The sequence below is a fragment of the Salvia miltiorrhiza genome, chromosome 6, assembly GCF_028751815.1.
Source record: "Salvia miltiorrhiza cultivar Shanhuang (shh) chromosome 6, IMPLAD_Smil_shh, whole genome shotgun sequence".
NCBI classification, from domain to species: domain Eukaryota; kingdom Viridiplantae; phylum Streptophyta; class Magnoliopsida; order Lamiales; family Lamiaceae; genus Salvia; species Salvia miltiorrhiza.
The window spans coordinates 35,490,637-35,508,072 of NC_080392.1; the positions used below are offsets into that span (position 1 = coordinate 35,490,637).

General features: G+C 33.6%; 2 protein-coding genes and 4 long non-coding RNA genes across 6 annotated transcripts; 2 read left to right on the forward strand and 4 right to left on the reverse strand.

Moving 5' to 3' along the window:
• Positions 1-3,817: 3,817 nt before the first annotated feature.
• On the forward strand, positions 3,818-4,969 carry LOC130990828 (protein FAR1-RELATED SEQUENCE 5-like). Its single transcript, XM_057915062.1, has 3 exons — positions 3,818-4,015; positions 4,093-4,217; positions 4,351-4,969. The coding sequence occupies exons 1-3, from the start codon at positions 3,818-3,820 to the stop codon at positions 4,967-4,969; spliced, it is 942 nt and encodes a 313-aa protein (XP_057771045.1).
• Positions 4,970-5,121: 152 nt separating this feature from the next.
• Positions 5,122-6,045, reverse strand: LOC130989267 (uncharacterized). The gene is made up of 3 exons (XR_009090550.1): positions 5,874-6,045; positions 5,691-5,774; positions 5,122-5,429 (listed from the first exon to the last, which is right to left on the reverse strand). It is a non-coding gene; the product is annotated as an uncharacterized LOC130989267 (long non-coding RNA).
• Positions 6,046-8,552: 2,507 nt separating this feature from the next.
• Positions 8,553-9,630, reverse strand: LOC130989268 (uncharacterized). The gene is made up of 4 exons (XR_009090551.1): positions 9,474-9,630; positions 9,291-9,374; positions 8,952-9,026; positions 8,553-8,588 (listed from the first exon to the last, which is right to left on the reverse strand). It is a non-coding gene; the product is annotated as an uncharacterized LOC130989268 (long non-coding RNA).
• Positions 9,631-11,064: 1,434 nt separating this feature from the next.
• LOC130990829 (protein FAR1-RELATED SEQUENCE 5-like) lies at positions 11,065-12,177 on the forward strand. Its single transcript, XM_057915063.1, has 4 exons — positions 11,065-11,262; positions 11,323-11,465; positions 11,599-12,052; positions 12,169-12,177. Exons 1-4 carry the CDS (start codon positions 11,065-11,067, stop codon positions 12,175-12,177), a joined length of 804 nt encoding a protein of 267 aa, XP_057771046.1.
• Positions 12,178-12,209: 32 nt separating this feature from the next.
• LOC130989269 (uncharacterized) lies at positions 12,210-13,193 on the reverse strand. The gene is made up of 4 exons (XR_009090552.1): positions 13,126-13,193; positions 12,943-13,026; positions 12,603-12,677; positions 12,210-12,245 (listed from the first exon to the last, which is right to left on the reverse strand). It is a non-coding gene; the product is annotated as an uncharacterized LOC130989269 (long non-coding RNA).
• Positions 13,194-15,836: 2,643 nt separating this feature from the next.
• LOC130989270 (uncharacterized) lies at positions 15,837-16,837 on the reverse strand. Its single transcript, XR_009090553.1, has 4 exons — positions 16,752-16,837; positions 16,569-16,652; positions 16,230-16,304; positions 15,837-15,872 (listed from the first exon to the last, which is right to left on the reverse strand). It is a non-coding gene; the product is annotated as an uncharacterized LOC130989270 (long non-coding RNA).
• Positions 16,838-17,436: the final 599 nt, after the last annotated feature.

Below are 17,436 nucleotides of genomic sequence, written 5' to 3' on the forward strand. Positions count from 1 at the left end.
AAATATATCATCAAATGTATTAACCAGAACACAAGATAAACGTTGATTGTCATAGTAAATAGAAATGATTGTAGAGATAAATAAGCTTACCGATTGTTCTTAAATTTTTGAAGTTGTGCTGATCTTTGCAACTTAAAGAGGATTTGTTGATATTTTCGAACTTTCAAGAAGGAGGAGCTGAGAAAGTTTTCGCATATACTTCCTTTTCTGATGAAGAAATTTTTTAATCTTCCACTTAGTAGGTGCTTTTAATTAATGTCTACTAATATTCCCTCTCTTTTATCGTTGAGGTAAAGAGTTTATTTTGTTAAAAGTGGTGGAAGTGTAATAATAGGTGGTCAAATGAGTTTTGAAGTAGTTGGTAATTAATAATGATATTGATTGAATTAAAAAAAAAAGTTCTGATATTGATTAAATTAATTATATTATTACAATATGTATTTAAATAATAATAGTTATAAAAGTATTGGTATGAGATAGCACATTTTTTATTGTTAATGATATACTTTTCAAACATGATAGTTACTTTTTAATTATTTTTACAAAATATGGGAAAAATATTTTTAATGGTATAATAAATATTTTACAAAGAGGTAATAGTAGTAGTTAGATATCCATTAAATTGTGATAGTATAGTTCTATATGCAATATTATTGTTTTGGGTAAATATCATAAAAACCCTTGAAGTATACCCGCTTTATCATACAATATCATTTTAAAAAATGCAATGGCAAAAACGACGTCATTCGTACAATATCATTTAAAAAAATTCACTCTGAAATTTAAAATTGACTTCTATTGTGTTTGAAATTCATGCTAATTACTTAGAATGAGGGATAAACATGGTGTAATATGGTACGAAATGAAGTTGTTTTTTCCATGTCATTTAAAAAAAATAGAATATAAATTACATTGTGGCATTCGGTGAGTTACATCATGTTTTTGGTGATCGAAAAATAAATTTGGGATATATTTGATAAAAACCTGATAGTTTGAAGGTTTAGACAACATTTCGAAAGTTTCAAGGTATTTTTGATAAAATGGGTATACTTCAAGGGTTTTCATGATATTTAGCCTATTGTTTTGATAAGAATTAGTATAAAAATATTGAAGATATTATTTATAAATTTTTTTATTGAATTATAGAACAAAGTAATTGTAAATTGTTGTATTTTAGAAAATTTTGTTAATTGTGTTATTAGTATATAACTTTTTTACAGTGATGAAGGGTTATTGTAAATTGTAAATACGTAAGAATTATTGGACCGTGCGTAGCGCGGGTACAATTGGGTTACATATAAAGGTTTCGAGCTAGCCCTATCGGGTTACATATTATTCCGAAAATTATAGTAAAACAATCGAGACTTTTGAAACTGTAACCGACCCGTGGTCAACAGTCCGGGCCGAAACCATTGATCTCGAGTCGGTTTCAGGCCGGAACCGCCAGTTCTGATTAGCTCATGGCAACACTATAAGCCAGTAATAGTGTTACATAAGCTGCAAAATAATACTACATAAAATTTTTATCTGAATTCTAATCCTGGAGGTTGCGAAAATTTTATATAATTAATTGAATTTTGTTATGCAGTCGTCACAAACATTTTATGCAACACATATATTGGATTATGCAATCATTCTCACCACATTTGTCCAATCTCATTTAATCTTTTCTCTCTCTCTCTCTCTCTCTCTCTCTCTATATATATATATATATATATATATATATATATATATATAGGGAGAGGTTCAAGAAAGAACCATAAATAAAAAAAGACCAGAGAACCATTTTCAGCCATTCGATCATCAAGATCTACGGTGGATGTATCATCTTGTTGGATGAATGCAGATCCTGGGTTCGAATCCTGAAGGGAGCAATTTTTTTTATTTTTTTGAGTGCATTAATTTTAACAGCGAATGAATTAATTTTTACAGTGAATGCATTAGATTTGATGGTTCTCACGTTCTCACAAATAATGTAGTTCTCTCTAGAACCACACCCTATATATATATATATATATATATATATATATATATATATGTCCACGTACAGTACATACACGAAATTAAGTATTTTCACTTAATATTTGTGTTTAATTTTTTGTCATAATATAATATATTAGATTTATTCGTTTATATTATATATTTTATTAAATTTTCAATTTGATTTGATTACTCTATATTTTTTTTTGTATCACTTAAATACATTTATAAATTTTTATAATACGTATGAATAATCGGACCGTGCGAAACACGGGTATAATACTAGTTGTTATCGCAGCGGTGGAGGAGCTCACAAATATGAATTCACTTTCTTTCACTTATTTCTTTTCGTTTAAATTTTAATCTTAAATAGAAATGAGATAAAAAAAAAAGAGTTAAAATTGAATCAAATTGGATTATATATATATATATATATATATATATGTATAGGGGAGAGTTCAACAAGAAAACATAAATATTTTCAAAGTTTAGAGTCATAATCTCGTTGGATCTGACGGTGGTGAATTAAAGTGATTTTATGCGTATATATATTTGCATAAGGTTAACTTGGTATTTTCATAGATTTGTAACCGTAACTTACCATCAGAATAGCATATCAAATCTTTTTTTTTATGGTAGATTTGTTCGACAGATACGTTTTTTTGCAATGTATGACCATTAACGCAGACATTCTCTGTAAATCTAGTGTCTCCCCAAAAAAACCTTAGGTATTCCATTGAAGAAGAATCACATAATAGAGATTCTTAATATGAATGACGAAGGTATGTCCATATTACCTTTCGAGCTTTTCATATGATTGTATGGGAAATATATATATATATTTTTCAGTAATGCAATCTTATATGCAGAACCACTAAAAACAACAAATTGTAATCAACAATATTTATATGTTATATACACAGTTCGACAAAACATTTTATTCATCAGTTTAAATCTTCTCCATAAGTATCCCTTACCCTTTGATCTGTGAAAAATTCATAAGTTAATGCGTTCATTCACTTTATTTTCTTTTGAAAGTATGTCTTTCCCTTCGCATCACGTTTCATTGATCCTATTTGTGCAACAAATGGCATTGTAAACTTGTTAATAACTGTTATGAACTTTTATGAACTAAATGTCGAACAGTTCATTTTCTGTAACACATATCTCATTTTATGTCGAACTTGTTAATATATAATTCTTTTTTTGTTGTATTCCATTTCCCTTCGCATAAGTATCCATAACTATCCATTTTCATTCGCATCACGTTTCATTGATTGTAATTATGCAACAATGGCATTGTAAACTTTTTAATAACTGTTATGAACTAAATGTCGAACAGTTCATTTTCTGTAACACATATCTCATTTTATGTCGAACTTGTTAATATATAATTCTTGTTCAATAATACAATCTCATTTACTATCTTGGTAGCCATAATAAGGATCAGGAACCTTTTTGTGCAAGCACACCAGAGAGGGAACTTTGTTTTCCTCAATGTCCAGAACCAATCAAACCATACCATGGACAGACGTTCGATACTTTACCGGAAGCAGTTGAATTTTACAAGGATTATGCCGCCTATTGTGGTTTCGAGACTCGGTTCAGCACTATCCATAGATCCGATGATGATACTATTACATACAGATTAATTGTTTGTAAGAGGGAAGGAGTGTGGGAAAAGGCTAATGAACCCCTCATACGCTCAAAGAATGCAGGGACAAAGAGACGGAAGACTACATCATGCAAGATTGATTGTAGGGCTCGTGTAATCTTCAAAATTACTACAGGAGGCCGGTACAAGCTTAGTGATTTTTTTTAGGGCCATACCCATTCTATGGTTCCAGAAGCTACACGACATTTGATGAACAACAACAGGAATGTTGATGAATTCCAACAAATGTTTATCATTTCAGCTGCAAAAGCTAATATTGGCTCAATGCGTGCGTTCCGATTTTTCAGAGAGATTGTAGGCGATTATAAATCAGTTGGATGTACCGGCAACGACTTCAAGAACTTTGTAAGGGACCTGAAGGTACATTCGTTCGGATCAGATACACATATGTTGTTGCAAACACTTAATAACTAACAACAGTTAGGGATGGATTTAAGTTTTTTCATGAGGTAGATGATGAAAAAAAATTGTGTCGCATTATTTGGGCGGATGACGTATCTGTTAAAAACTACAAGTTGTTTGGCGAGGCTGTTTCATTCGATGCTACTTATAACACCAACAGGTATTAGTCAAGATTATGAGTCTATAGTAATATGAATTCGATGTTTTTTCATAAGCAACTGCCAACATTGTTCATAGGCAACTGTTATACAGTTACATTATGCACTAATATGTTTCACTTTTCTCATATGCAGATACAATTTTATATTCACTCATTTCACTGGTAAAGATAACGACGGTAGGTGCATTTCTTTCGCTGTGGCATTATTTAATCATGAAGATTCAGAGTCTTATACATGGGTATTGGAAAAGTTTGAGTTAGTAATGGGAAATGCACCTCGTATTGTTATCACTGATCAAGACCCTGGTCTTAAGAAAGTTGTCGCATCAACTTGGAAAGAAACACGTCACAGGTTTTGTATGTGGCACATAAACATTAAAGTTGCTGAAAAGGTGCCACAGAGGTTGAGGGATGATACTGATTTTAAGTTAGCTTATGATAGGGTTGTGTGGAATGATAATGATGAACCACAAGTTTTTGAGGAAAACTGGAATAACCCGATGGAAGAATACGATCTTACATCAACCAAATGGTTCTCTGACATGTATCAAGATCGTTCAATGTGGATACCCGCGTATTTCAGAGATGTACACATGAGTGGTCTATTTCGAACTACTTCAATGTCCGAGAGCGAGAATAGCTATTTCAAACGCTTTCTCAACAAGAATTCTGATCTTGTGTTACTGTATACTAACTTTTGCAGTGGTCTTGACGCACAGAGATATAATTACAACGAGGTAACCCATGCATAGTTGCCTCACCTGACTGAACTGCAGCTGACTGCAACAAGATGGTAGAGCATGTAAATGCTCGATTCACACAGACTACTCACACATTCTAACAATAATTAGAATTGGCTTAGACCACAAAAGTAAATTGATTACAAAACACTGGATATTTTTGAATCAGTCACACATGTTTTAGCTTTAGATAAGTTCCAATTTATAAATTGTTAACACCAGCCAATAGCTTTTGTCTAGATTAAGTTCTATTGAGTAACTAAACTTCACATAACTTACACCAAAATAGCAACTCAAAGCATCAAAATTTGATCTCTACCACTAGAAATTCTTAATAATTCCTCTTGAGAATGTGTAGACCTAGGGAAATATAATAAAGAACGTAATGCGGCTTTACCACCAATTCTTGAAGCAAAGTCCGCAGAATGTTTTCCAACAACATATTTTCATCTTGAACGAGTTTCACCTGCTTCTGCAAAGAAGAAAGAATATACTCGTCTATAAACGAGGAGTTGCTACCAACAGAAATCGCTAAAACATATACCAAAAAGTCAAAGAGAAGGTTTTTATGCGTAATGCCATTAAAAATAAATAAAAAATAAAAATCAAAGACTTGTGCTTTTGGGGTTTCCCTTGGATTTCTTGACTTCGAAAATAGCATCAGCTCACAACATTCGAATTCCTCCATTTCTGCAAATGTGTGTGAGTGTTTATAAGCACAAATATATCGAACCTGGGGTTTTATAACTTGCTGCACAGTCTGGAGCGCGAAATCTTCAGGCGGCCCTGGATTCAGAATTGCTTTCCTGAATAAATCCTGGCGGCCAAATAAACCGTTAGATATATTAATTTGCAAAATAAACAAACACTAAAACAATTAGCACATGAATGTGAAGAATGAGAACGATGCAATCACCATCTTGTGATGAAGCTGAGAAATCATTCAGAGAGACCGCATTATTGTTATCGCAGCGGTGGAGGAGCTCACAAATATGAATTCACTTTCTTTCACTTATTTCTTTTCGTTTAAATTTTAATCTTAAATAGGAATGAGATAAAAAAGAGAGTTAAAATTGAAGCAAATTGGATTATATATATATATAGGGCAGAGTTCAACAAGAACATAAATATTTTCAAAGTTTAGAGTCATAATCTCGTTGGATCTGACGGTGGTGAATTAAAGTGATTTTATGCGTATATATATTTGCATAAGGTTAACTTGGTATTTTCATAGATTTGTAACCGTAACTTACCATCAGAATAGCATATCAAATCTTTTTATTTATGGTAGATTTGTTCGACAGATACGTTTTTTTGCAATGTATGACCATTAACGCAGACATTCTCTGTAAATCTAGTGTCTCCCCAAAAAAACCTTAGGTACCTTAGGTATTCCATTGCAGAAGAATCACAGAATAAAGATTCTTAATATGAATGACGAAGGTATGTCCATATTACCTTTCGAGCTTTTCATATGATTGTATGGGAAATATATATATATTTTTTTCAGTAATGCAATCTTATATGCAGAACAACTAAAAACAACAAATTGAAATCAACAATATTTATATGTTATATACACAGTTCGACAAAATATTTTATTCATCAGTTTAAATCTTCTCCATAAGTATCCCTTACCCTTTGATCTCTGAAAAATTCATAAGTTAATGCGTTCATTCACTTTATTTTCTTTTGAAAGTATGCCTTTCCCTTCGCATCACGTTTCATTGATCCTATTTGTGCAACAAATGGCATTGTAAACTTGTTAATAACTGTTATGAACTTTTATGAACTAAATGTCGAACAGTTCATTTTCTGTAACACATATCTCATTTTATGTCGAACTTGTTAATATATAATTCTTTTTTTGTTGTATTCCATTTCCCTTCGCATAAGTATCCATAACTATCCATTTTCATTCGCATCACGTTTCATTGATTGTAATTATGCAACAATGGCATTGTAAACTTTTTAATAACTGTTATGAACTAAATGTCGAACAGTTCATTTTCTGTAACACATATCTCATTTTATGTCGAACTTGTTAATATATAATTCTTGTTCAATAATACAATCTCATTTACTATCTTGGTAGCCATAATAAGGATCAGGAACCTTTTTGTGCAAGCACACCAGAGAGGGAACTTTGTTTTCCTCAATGTCCAGAACCAATCAAACCATACCATGGACAGACGTTCGATACTTTACCGGAAGCAGTTGAATTTTACAAGGATTATGCCGCCTATTGTGGTTTCGAGACTCGGTTCAGCACTATCCATAGATCCGATGATGATACTATTACATACAGATTAATTGTTTGTAAGAGGGAAGGAGTGTGGGAAAAGGCTAATGAACCCCTCATACGCTCAAAGAATGCAGGGACAAAGAGACGGAAGACTACATCATGCAAGATTGATTGTAGGGCTCGTGTAATCTTCAAAATTACTACAGGAGGCCGGTACAAGCATAGTGATTTTTTTTAGGGCCATACCCATTCTATGGTTCCAGAAGCTACACGACATTTGATGAACAACAACAGGAATGTTGATGAATTCCAACAAATGTTTATCATTTCAGCTGCAAAAGCTAATATTGGCTCAATGCGTGCGTTCCGATTTTTCAGAGAGATTGTAGGCGATTATAAATCAGTTGGATGTACCGGCAACGACTTCAAGAACTTTGTAAGGGACCTGAAGGTATATTCGTTCGGATCAGATGCACATATGCTGTTGCAAACACTTAATAACTAACAACAGTTAGGGGATGGATTTAAGTTTTTTCATGAGGTAGATGATGAAAAAAAATTGTGTCGCATTATTTGGGCGGATGACGTATCTGTTAAAAACTACAAGTTGTTTGGCGAGGCTGTTTAATTCGATGCTACTTATAACACCAACAGGTATTAGTCAAGATTGTGAGTCTATAGTAATATGAATTCGATGTTTTTTCATAATCAACTGCCAACATTGTTCATAGGCAACTGTATACAATTTTATATTCACTCATTTCACTGGTAAAGATAACCACGGTAGGTGCATTTCTTTCGCTGTGGCATTAATTAATCATGAAGATTCAGAGTCTTATGCATGGGTATTGGAAAAGTTTGAGTTAATAATGGGAAATGCACCTCGTATTCTTATCACTGATCAAGACCCTGGTCTTAAGAAAGTTGTCGCATCAACTTGGAAAGAAACACGTCACAGGTTTTGTATGTGGCACATAAACATTAAAGTTGCTGAAAAGGTGCCACAGAGGTTGAGGGATGATACTGATTTTAAGTTAGCTTATGATAGGGTTGTGTGGAATGATAATGATGAACCACAAGTTTTTGAGGAAAACTGGAATAACCCGATGGAAGAATACGATCTTACATCAACCAAATGGTTCTCTGACATGTATCAAGATCGTTCAATGTGGATACCCGCGTATTTCAGAGATGTACACATGAGTGGTCTATTTCGAACTACTTCAATGTCCGAGAGCGAGAATAGCTATTTCAAACGCTTTCTCAACAAGAATTCTGATCTTGTGTTACTGTATACTAACTTTTGCAGTGGTCTTGACGCACAGAGATATAATTACAACGAAGTAACCCATGCATAGTTGCCTCACCTGACTGAACTGCAGCTGACTGCAACAAGATGGTAGAGCATGTAAATGCTCGATTCACACAGACTACTCACACATTCTAACAATAATTATAATTAGAATGGGCCTCGACCACAAAAGTAAATTGATTACAAAACACTGGATATTTTTGAATCAGTCACACATGTTTTAGCTTTAGATAAGTTCCAATTTATAAATTGTTAACACCAGCCAATAGCTTTTGTCTAGATTAAGTTCTATTGAGTAACTAAACTTCACATAACTTACACCAAAATAGCAACTCAAAGCATCAAAATTTGATCTCTACCACTAGAAATTCTTAATAATTCCTCTTGAGAATGTGTAGACCTAGGGAAATATAATAAAGAACGTAATGCGGCTTTACCACCAATTCTTGAAGCAAAGTCCGCAGAATATTTTCCAACAACATATTTTCATCTTGAACGAGTTTCACCTGCTTCTGCAAAGAAGAAAGAATATACTCGTCTATAAACGAGGAGTTGCTACCAACAGAAATCGCTAAAACATATACCAAAAAGTCAAAGAGAAGGTTTTTATGCGTAATGCCATTAAAAATAAATAAAAAATAAAAATCAAAGACTTGTGCTTTTGGGGTTTCCCTTGGATTTCTTGACTTCGAACGAAATAGCATCAGCTCACAACATTCGAATTCCTCCATTTCTGCAAATGTGTGTGAGTGTTTATAAGCACAAATATATCGAACCTGGGGTTTTATAACTTGCTGCACAGTCTGGAGCGCGAAATCTTCAGGCGGCCCTGGATTCAGAATTGCTTTCCTGAATAAATCCTGGCGGCCAAATAAACCGTTCGATATATTAATTTGCAAAATAAACAAACACTAAAACAATTAGCACATGAATGTGAAGAATGAGAACGATGCAATCACCATCTTGTGATGAAGCTGAGAAATCATTCAGAGAGACCGCATTATTGTTATCGCAGCGGTGGAGGAGCTCACAAATATGAATTCACTTTCTTTCACTTATTTCTTTTCGTTTAAATTTTAATCTTAAATAGGAATGAGATAAAAAAGAGAGTTAAAATTGAAGCAAATTGGATTATATATATATATATATATATATATATATATAGGGGAGAGTTCAACAAGAACATAAATATTTTCAAAGTTTAGAGTCATAATCTCGTTGGATCTGACGGTGGTGAATTAAAGTGATTTTATGCGTATATATATTTGCATAAGGTTAACTTGGTATTTTCATAGATTTGTAACCGTAACTTACCATCAGAATAGCATATCAAATCTTTTTATTTATGGTAGATTTGTTCGACAGATACGTTTTTTTGCAATGTATGACCATTAACGCAGACATTCTCTGTAAATCTAGTGTCTCCCCAAAAAAACCTTAGGTATTCCATTGAAGAAGAATCACAGAATAGAGATTCTTAATATGAATGACGAAGGTATGTCCATATTACCTTTCGAGCTTTTCATATGATTGTATGGGAAATATATATATATTTTTTTCAGTAATGCAATCTTATATGCAGAACCACTAAAAACAACAAATTGTAATCAACAATATTTATATGTTATATACACAGTTCGACAAAACATTTTATTCATCAGTTTAAATCTTCTCCATAAGTATCCCTTACCCTTTGATCTGTGAAAAATTCATAAGTTAATGCGTTCATTCACTTTATTTTCTTTTGAAAGTATGCCTTTCCCTTCGCATCACGTTTCATTGATCCTATTTGTGCAACAAATGGCATTGTAAACTTGTTAATAACTGTTATGAACTTTTATGAACTAAATGTCGAACAATTCATTTTCTGTAACACATATCTCATTTTATGTCGAACTTGTTAATATATAATTCTTTTTTTGTTGTATTCCATTTCCCTTCGCATAAGTATCCATAACTATCCATTTTCATTCGCATCACGTTTCATTGATTGTAATTATGCAACAATGGCATTGTAAACTTTTTAATAACTGTTATGAACTAAATGTCGAACAGTTCATTTTCTGTAACACATATCTCATTTTATGTCGAACTTGTTAATATATAATTCTTGTTCAATAATACAATCTCATTTACTATCTTGGTAGCCATAATAAGGATCAGGAACCTTTTTGTGCAAGCACACCAGAGAGGGAACTTTGTTTTCCTCAATGTCCAGAACCAATCAAACCATACCATGGACAGACGTTCGATACTTTACCGGAAGCAGTTGAATTTTACAAGGATTATGCCGCCTATTGTGGTTTCGAGACTCGGTTCAGCACTATCCATAGATCCGATGATGATACTATTACATACAGATTAATTGTTTGTAAGAGGGAAGGAGTGTGGGAAAAGGCTAATGAACCCCTCATACGCTCAAAGAATGCAGGGACAAAGAGACGGAAGACTACATCATGCAAGATTGATTGTAGGGCTCGTGTAATCTTCAAAATTACTACAGGAGGCCGGTACAAGCATAGTGATTTTTTTTAGGGCCATACCCATTCTATGGTTCCAGAAGCTACACGACATTTGATGAACAACAACAGGAATGTTGATGAATTCCAACAAATGTTTATCATTTCAGCTGCAAAAGCTAATATTGGCTCAATGCGTGCGTTCCGATTTTTCAGAGAGATTGTAGGCGATTATAAATCAGTTGGATGTACCGGCAACAACTTCAAGAACTTTGTAAGGGACCTGAAGGTATATTCGTTCGGATCAGATGCACATATGCTGTTGCAAACACTTAATAACTAACAACAGTTAGGGGATGGATTTAAGTTTTTTCATGAGGTAGATGATGAAAAAAAATTGTGTCGCATTATTTGGGCGGATGACGTATCTGTTAAAAACTACAAGTTGTTTGGCGAGGCTGTTTCATTCGATGCTACTTATAACACCAACAGGTATTAGTCAAGATTATGAGTCTATAGTAATATGAATTCGATGTTTTTTCATAAGCAACTGCCAACATTGTTCATAGGCAACTGTTATACAGTTACATTATGCACTAATATGTTTCACTTTTCTCATATGCAGATACAATTTTATATTCACTCATTTCACTGGTAAAGATAACCACGGTAGGTGCATTTCTTTCGCTGTGGCATTATTTAATCATGAAGATTCAGAGTCTTATACATGGGTATTGGAAAAGTTTGAGTTAGTAATGGGAAATGCACCTCGTATTGTTATCACTGATCAAGACCCTGGTCTTAAGAAAGTTGTCGCATCAACTTGGAAAGAAACACGTCACAGGTTTTGTATGTGGCACATAAACATTAAAGTTGCTGAAAAGGTGCCACAGAGGTTGAGGGATGATACTGATTTTAAGTTAGCTTATGATAGGGTTGTGTGGAATGATAATGATGAACCACAAGTTTTTGAGGAAAACTGGAATAACCCGATGGAAGAATACGATCTTACATCAACCAAATGGTTCTCTGACATGTATCAAGATCGTTCAATGTGGATACCCGCGTATTTCAGAGATGTACACATGAGTGGTCTATTTCGAACTACTTCAATGTCCGAGAGCGAGAATAGCTATTTCAAACGCTTTCTCAACAAGAATTCTGATCTTGTGTTACTGTATACTAACTTTTGCAGTGGTCTTGACGCACAGAGATATAATTACAACGAGGTAACCCATGCATAGTTGCCTCACCTGACTGAACTGCAGCTGACTGCAACAAGATGGTAGAGCATGTAAATGCTCGATTCACACAGACTACTCACACATTCTAACAATAATTAGAATTGGCTTAGACCACAAAAGTAAATTGATTACAAAACACTGGATATTTTTGAATCAGTCACACATGTTTTAGCTTTAGATAAGTTCCAATTTATAAATTGTTAACACCAGCCAATAGCTTTTGTCTAGATTAAGTTCTATTGAGTAACTAAACTTCACATAACTTACACCAAAATAGCAACTCAAAGCATCAAAATTTGATCTCTACCACTAGAAATTCTTAATAATTCCTCTTGAGAATGTGTAGACCTAGGGAAATATAATAAAGAACGTAATGCGGCTTTACCACCAATTCTTGAAGCAAAGTCCGCAGAATATTTTCCAACAACATATTTTCATCTTGAACGAGTTTCACCTGCTTCTGCAAAGAAGAAAGAATATACTCGTCTATAAACGAGGAGTTGCTACCAACAGAAATCGCTAAAACATATACCAAAAAGTCAAAGAGAAGGTTTTTATGCGTAATGCCATTAAAAATAAATAAAAAATAAAAATCAAAGACTTGTGCTTTTGGGGTTTCCCTTGGATTTCTTGTCTTCGAACGAAAATAGCATCAGCTCACAACATTCGAATTCCTCCATTTCTGCAAATGTGTGTGAGTGTTTATAAGCACAAATATATCGAACCTGGGGTTTTATAACTTGCTGCACAGTCTGGAGCGCGAAATCTTCAGGCGGCCCTGGATTCAGAATTGCTTTCCTGAATAAATCCTGGCGGCCAAATAAACCGTTCGATATATTAATTTGCAAAATAAACAAACACTAAAACAATTAGCACATGAATGTGAAGAATGAGAACGATGCAATCACCATCTTGTGATGAAGCTGAGAAATCATTCAGAGAGACCGCATTATTGTTATCGCAGCGGTGGATGAGCTCACACATATGAATTCACTTTCTTTCACTTATTTCTTTTCGTTTAAATTTTAATCTTAAATAGGAATGAGATAAAAAAGACAGTTAAATTGAAGCAAATTGGATTATATATATATATATATATATATATATATATATATATATATATATATATATATATATAGGGGAGAGTTCAACAAGAACATAAATATTTTCAAAGTTTAGAGTCATAATCTCGTTGGATCTGACGGTGGTGAATTAAAGTGATTTAATGCGTATATATATTTGCATAAGGTTAACTTGGTATTTTCATAGATTTGTAACCGTAACTTACCATCAGATTAGCATATCAAATCTTTTTATTTATGGTAGATTTGTTCGACAGATACGTTTTTTTGCAATGTATGACCATTAACGCAGACATTCTCTGTAAATCTAGTGTCTCCCCAAAAAAACCTTAGGTATTCCATTGAAGAAGAATCACAGAATAGAGATTCTTAATATGAATGACGAAGGTATGTCCATATTACCTTTCGAGCTTTTCATATGATTGTATGGGAAATATATATATTTTTTTCAGTAATGCAATCTTATATGCAGAACCACTAAAAACAACAAATTGTAATCAACAATATTTATATGTTATATACACAGTTCGACAAAACATTTTATTCATCAGTTTAAATCTTCTCCATAAGTATCCCTTACCCTTTGATCTGTGAAAAATTCATAAGTTAATGCGTTCATTCACTTTATTTTCTTTTGAAAGTATGCCTTTCCCTTCGCATCACGTTTCATTGATTCTATTTGTGCAACAAATGGCATTGTAAACTTGTTAATAACTGTTATGAACTTTTATGAACTAAATGTCGAACAGTTCATTTTCTGTAACACATATCTCATTTTATGTCGAACTTGTTAATATATAATTCTTTTTTTGTTGTATTCCATTTCCCTTCGCATAAGTATCCATAACTATCCATTTTCATTCTCATCACGTTTCATTGATTGTAATTATGCAACAATGGCATTGTAAACTTTTTAATAACTGTTATGAACTAAATGTCGAACAGTTCATTTTCTGTAACACATATCTCATTTTATGTTGAACTTGTTAATATATAATTCTTGTTCAATAATACAATCTCATTTACTATCTTGGTAGCCATAATAAGGATCAGGAACCTTTTTGTGCAAGCACACCAGAGAGGGAACTTTGTTTTCCTCAATGTCCAGAACCAATCAAACCATACCATGGACAGACGTTCGATACTTTACAGGAAGCAGTTGAATTTTACAAGGATTATGCCGCCTATTGTGGTTTCGAGACTCGGTTCAGCACTATCCATAGATCCGATGATGATACTATTACATACAGATTAATTGTTTGTAAGAGGGAAGGAGTGTGGGAAAAGGCTAATGAACCCCTCATACGCTCAAAGAATGCAGGGACAAAGAGACGGAAGACTACATCATGCAAGATTGATTGTAGGGCTCGTGTAATCTTCAAAATTACTACAGGAGGCCGGTACAAGCTTAGTGATTTTTTTTAGGGCCATACCCATTCTATGGTTCCAGAAGCTACACGACATTTGATGAACAACAACAGGAATGTTGATGAATTCCAACAAATGTTTATCATTTCAGCTGCAAAAGCTAATATTGGCTCAATGCGTGCGTTCCGATTTTTCAGAGAGATTGTAGGCGATTATAAATCAGTTGGATGTACCGGCAACGACTTCAAGAACTTTGTAAGGGACCTGAAGGTATATTCGTTCGGATCAGATGCACATATGCTGTTGCAAACACTTAATAACTAACAACAGTTAGGGGATGGATTTAAGTTTTTTCATGAGGTAGATGATGAAAAAAAATTGTGTCGCATTATTTGGGCGGATGACGTATCTGTTAAAAACTACAAGTTGTTTGGCGAGGCTGTTTCATTCGATGCTACTTATAACACCAACAGGTATTAGTCAAGATTGTGAGTCTATAGTAATATGAATTCGATGTTTTTTCATAATCAACTGCCAACATTGTTCATAGGCAACTGTATACAATTTTATATTCACTCATTTCACTGGTAAAGATAACCACGGTAGGTGCATTTCTTTCGCTGTGGCATTAATTAATCATGAAGATTCAGAGTCTTATGCATGGGTATTGGAAAAGTTTGAGTTAATAATGGGAAATGCACCTCGTATTCTTATCACTGATCAAGACCCTGGTCTTAAGAAAGTTGTCGCATCAACTTGGAAAGAAACACGTCACAGGTTTTGTATGTGGCACATAAACATTAAAGTTGCTGAAAAGGTGCCACAGAGGTTGAGGGATGATACTGATTTTAAGTTAGCTTATGATAGGGTTGTGTGGAATGATAATGATGAACCACAAGTTTTTGAGGAAAACTGGAATAACCCGATGGAAGAATACGATCTTACATCAACCAAATGGTTCTCTGACATGTATCAAGATCGTTCAATGTGGATACCCGCGTATTTCAGAGATGTACACATGAGTGGTCTATTTCGAACTACTTCAATGTCCGAGAGCGAGAATAGCTATTTCAAACGCTTTCTCAACAAGAATTCTGATCTTGTGTTACTGTATACTAACTTTTGCAGTGGTCTTGACGCACAGAGATATAATTACAACGAGGTAACCCATGCATAGTTGCCTCACCTGACTGAACTGCAGCTGACTGCAACAAGATGGTAGAGCATGTAAATGCTCGATTCACACAGACTACTCACACATTCTAACAATAATTAGAATTGGCTTAGACCACAAAAGTAAATTGATTACAAAACACTGTATATTTTTGAATCAGTCACACATGTTTTAGCTTTAGATAAGTTCCAATTTATAAATTGTTAACACCAGCCAATAGCTTTTGTCTAGATTAAGTTCTATTGAGTAACTAAACTTCACATAACTTACACCAAAATAGCAACTCAAAGCATCAAAATTTGATCTCTACCACTAGAAATTCTTAATAATTCCTCTTGAGAATGTGTAGACCTAGGGAAATATAATAAAGAACGTAATGCGGCTTTACCACCAATTCTTGAAGCAAAGTCCGCAGAATATTTTCCAACAACATATTTTCATCTTGAACGAGTTTCACCTGCTTCTGCAAAGAAGAAAGAATATACTCGTCTATAAACGAGGAGTTGCTACCAACAGAAATCGCTAAAACATATACCAAAAAGTCAAAGAGAAGGTTTTTATGCGTAATGCCATTAAAAATAAATAAAAATAAAAATCAAAGACTTGTGCTTTTGGGGTTTCCCTTGGATTTCTTGTCTTCGAACGAAAATAGCATCAGCTCACAACATTCGAATTCCTCCATTTCTGCAAATGTGTGTGAGTGTTTATAAGCACAAATATATCGAACCTGGGGTTTTATAACTTGCTGCACAGTCTGGAGCGCGAAATCTTCAGGCGGCCCTGGATTCAGAATTGCTTTCCTGAATAAATCCTGGCGGCCAAATAAACCGTTCGATATATTAATTTGCAAAATAAACAAACACTAAAACAATTAGCACATGAATGTGAAGAATGAGAACGATGCAATCACCATCTTGTGATGAAGCTGAGAAATCATTCAGAGAGACCGCATTATTGTTATCGCAGCGGTGGATGAGCTCACACATATGAATTCACTTTCTTTCACTTATTTCTTTTCGTTTAAATTTTAATCTTAAATAGGAATGAGATAAAAAAGACAGTTAAATTTGAAGCAAATGGGATTATATATATATATATATATATATATATATAGGGGAGAGTTCAACAAGAACATAAATATTTTCAAAGTTTAGAGTCATAATCTCGTTGGATCTGACGGTGGTGAATTAAAGTGATTTTATGCGTATATATATTTGCATAAGGTTAACTTGGTATTTTCATAGATTTGTAACCGTAACTTACCATCAGATTAGCATATCAAATCTTTTTTTTTATGGTAGATTTGTTCGACAGATACGTTTTTTTGCAATGTATGACCATTAACGCAGACATTCTCTGTAAATCTAGTGTCTCCCCAAAAAAACCTTAGGTATTCCATTGAAGAAGAATCACAGAATAGAGATTCTTAATATGAATGACGAAGGTATGTCCATATTACCTTTCGAGCTTTTCATATGATTGTATGGGAAATATATATATATTTTTTTCAGTAATGCAATCTTATATGCAGAACCACTAAAAACAACAAATTGTAATCAACAATATTTATATGTTATATACACAGTTCGACAAAA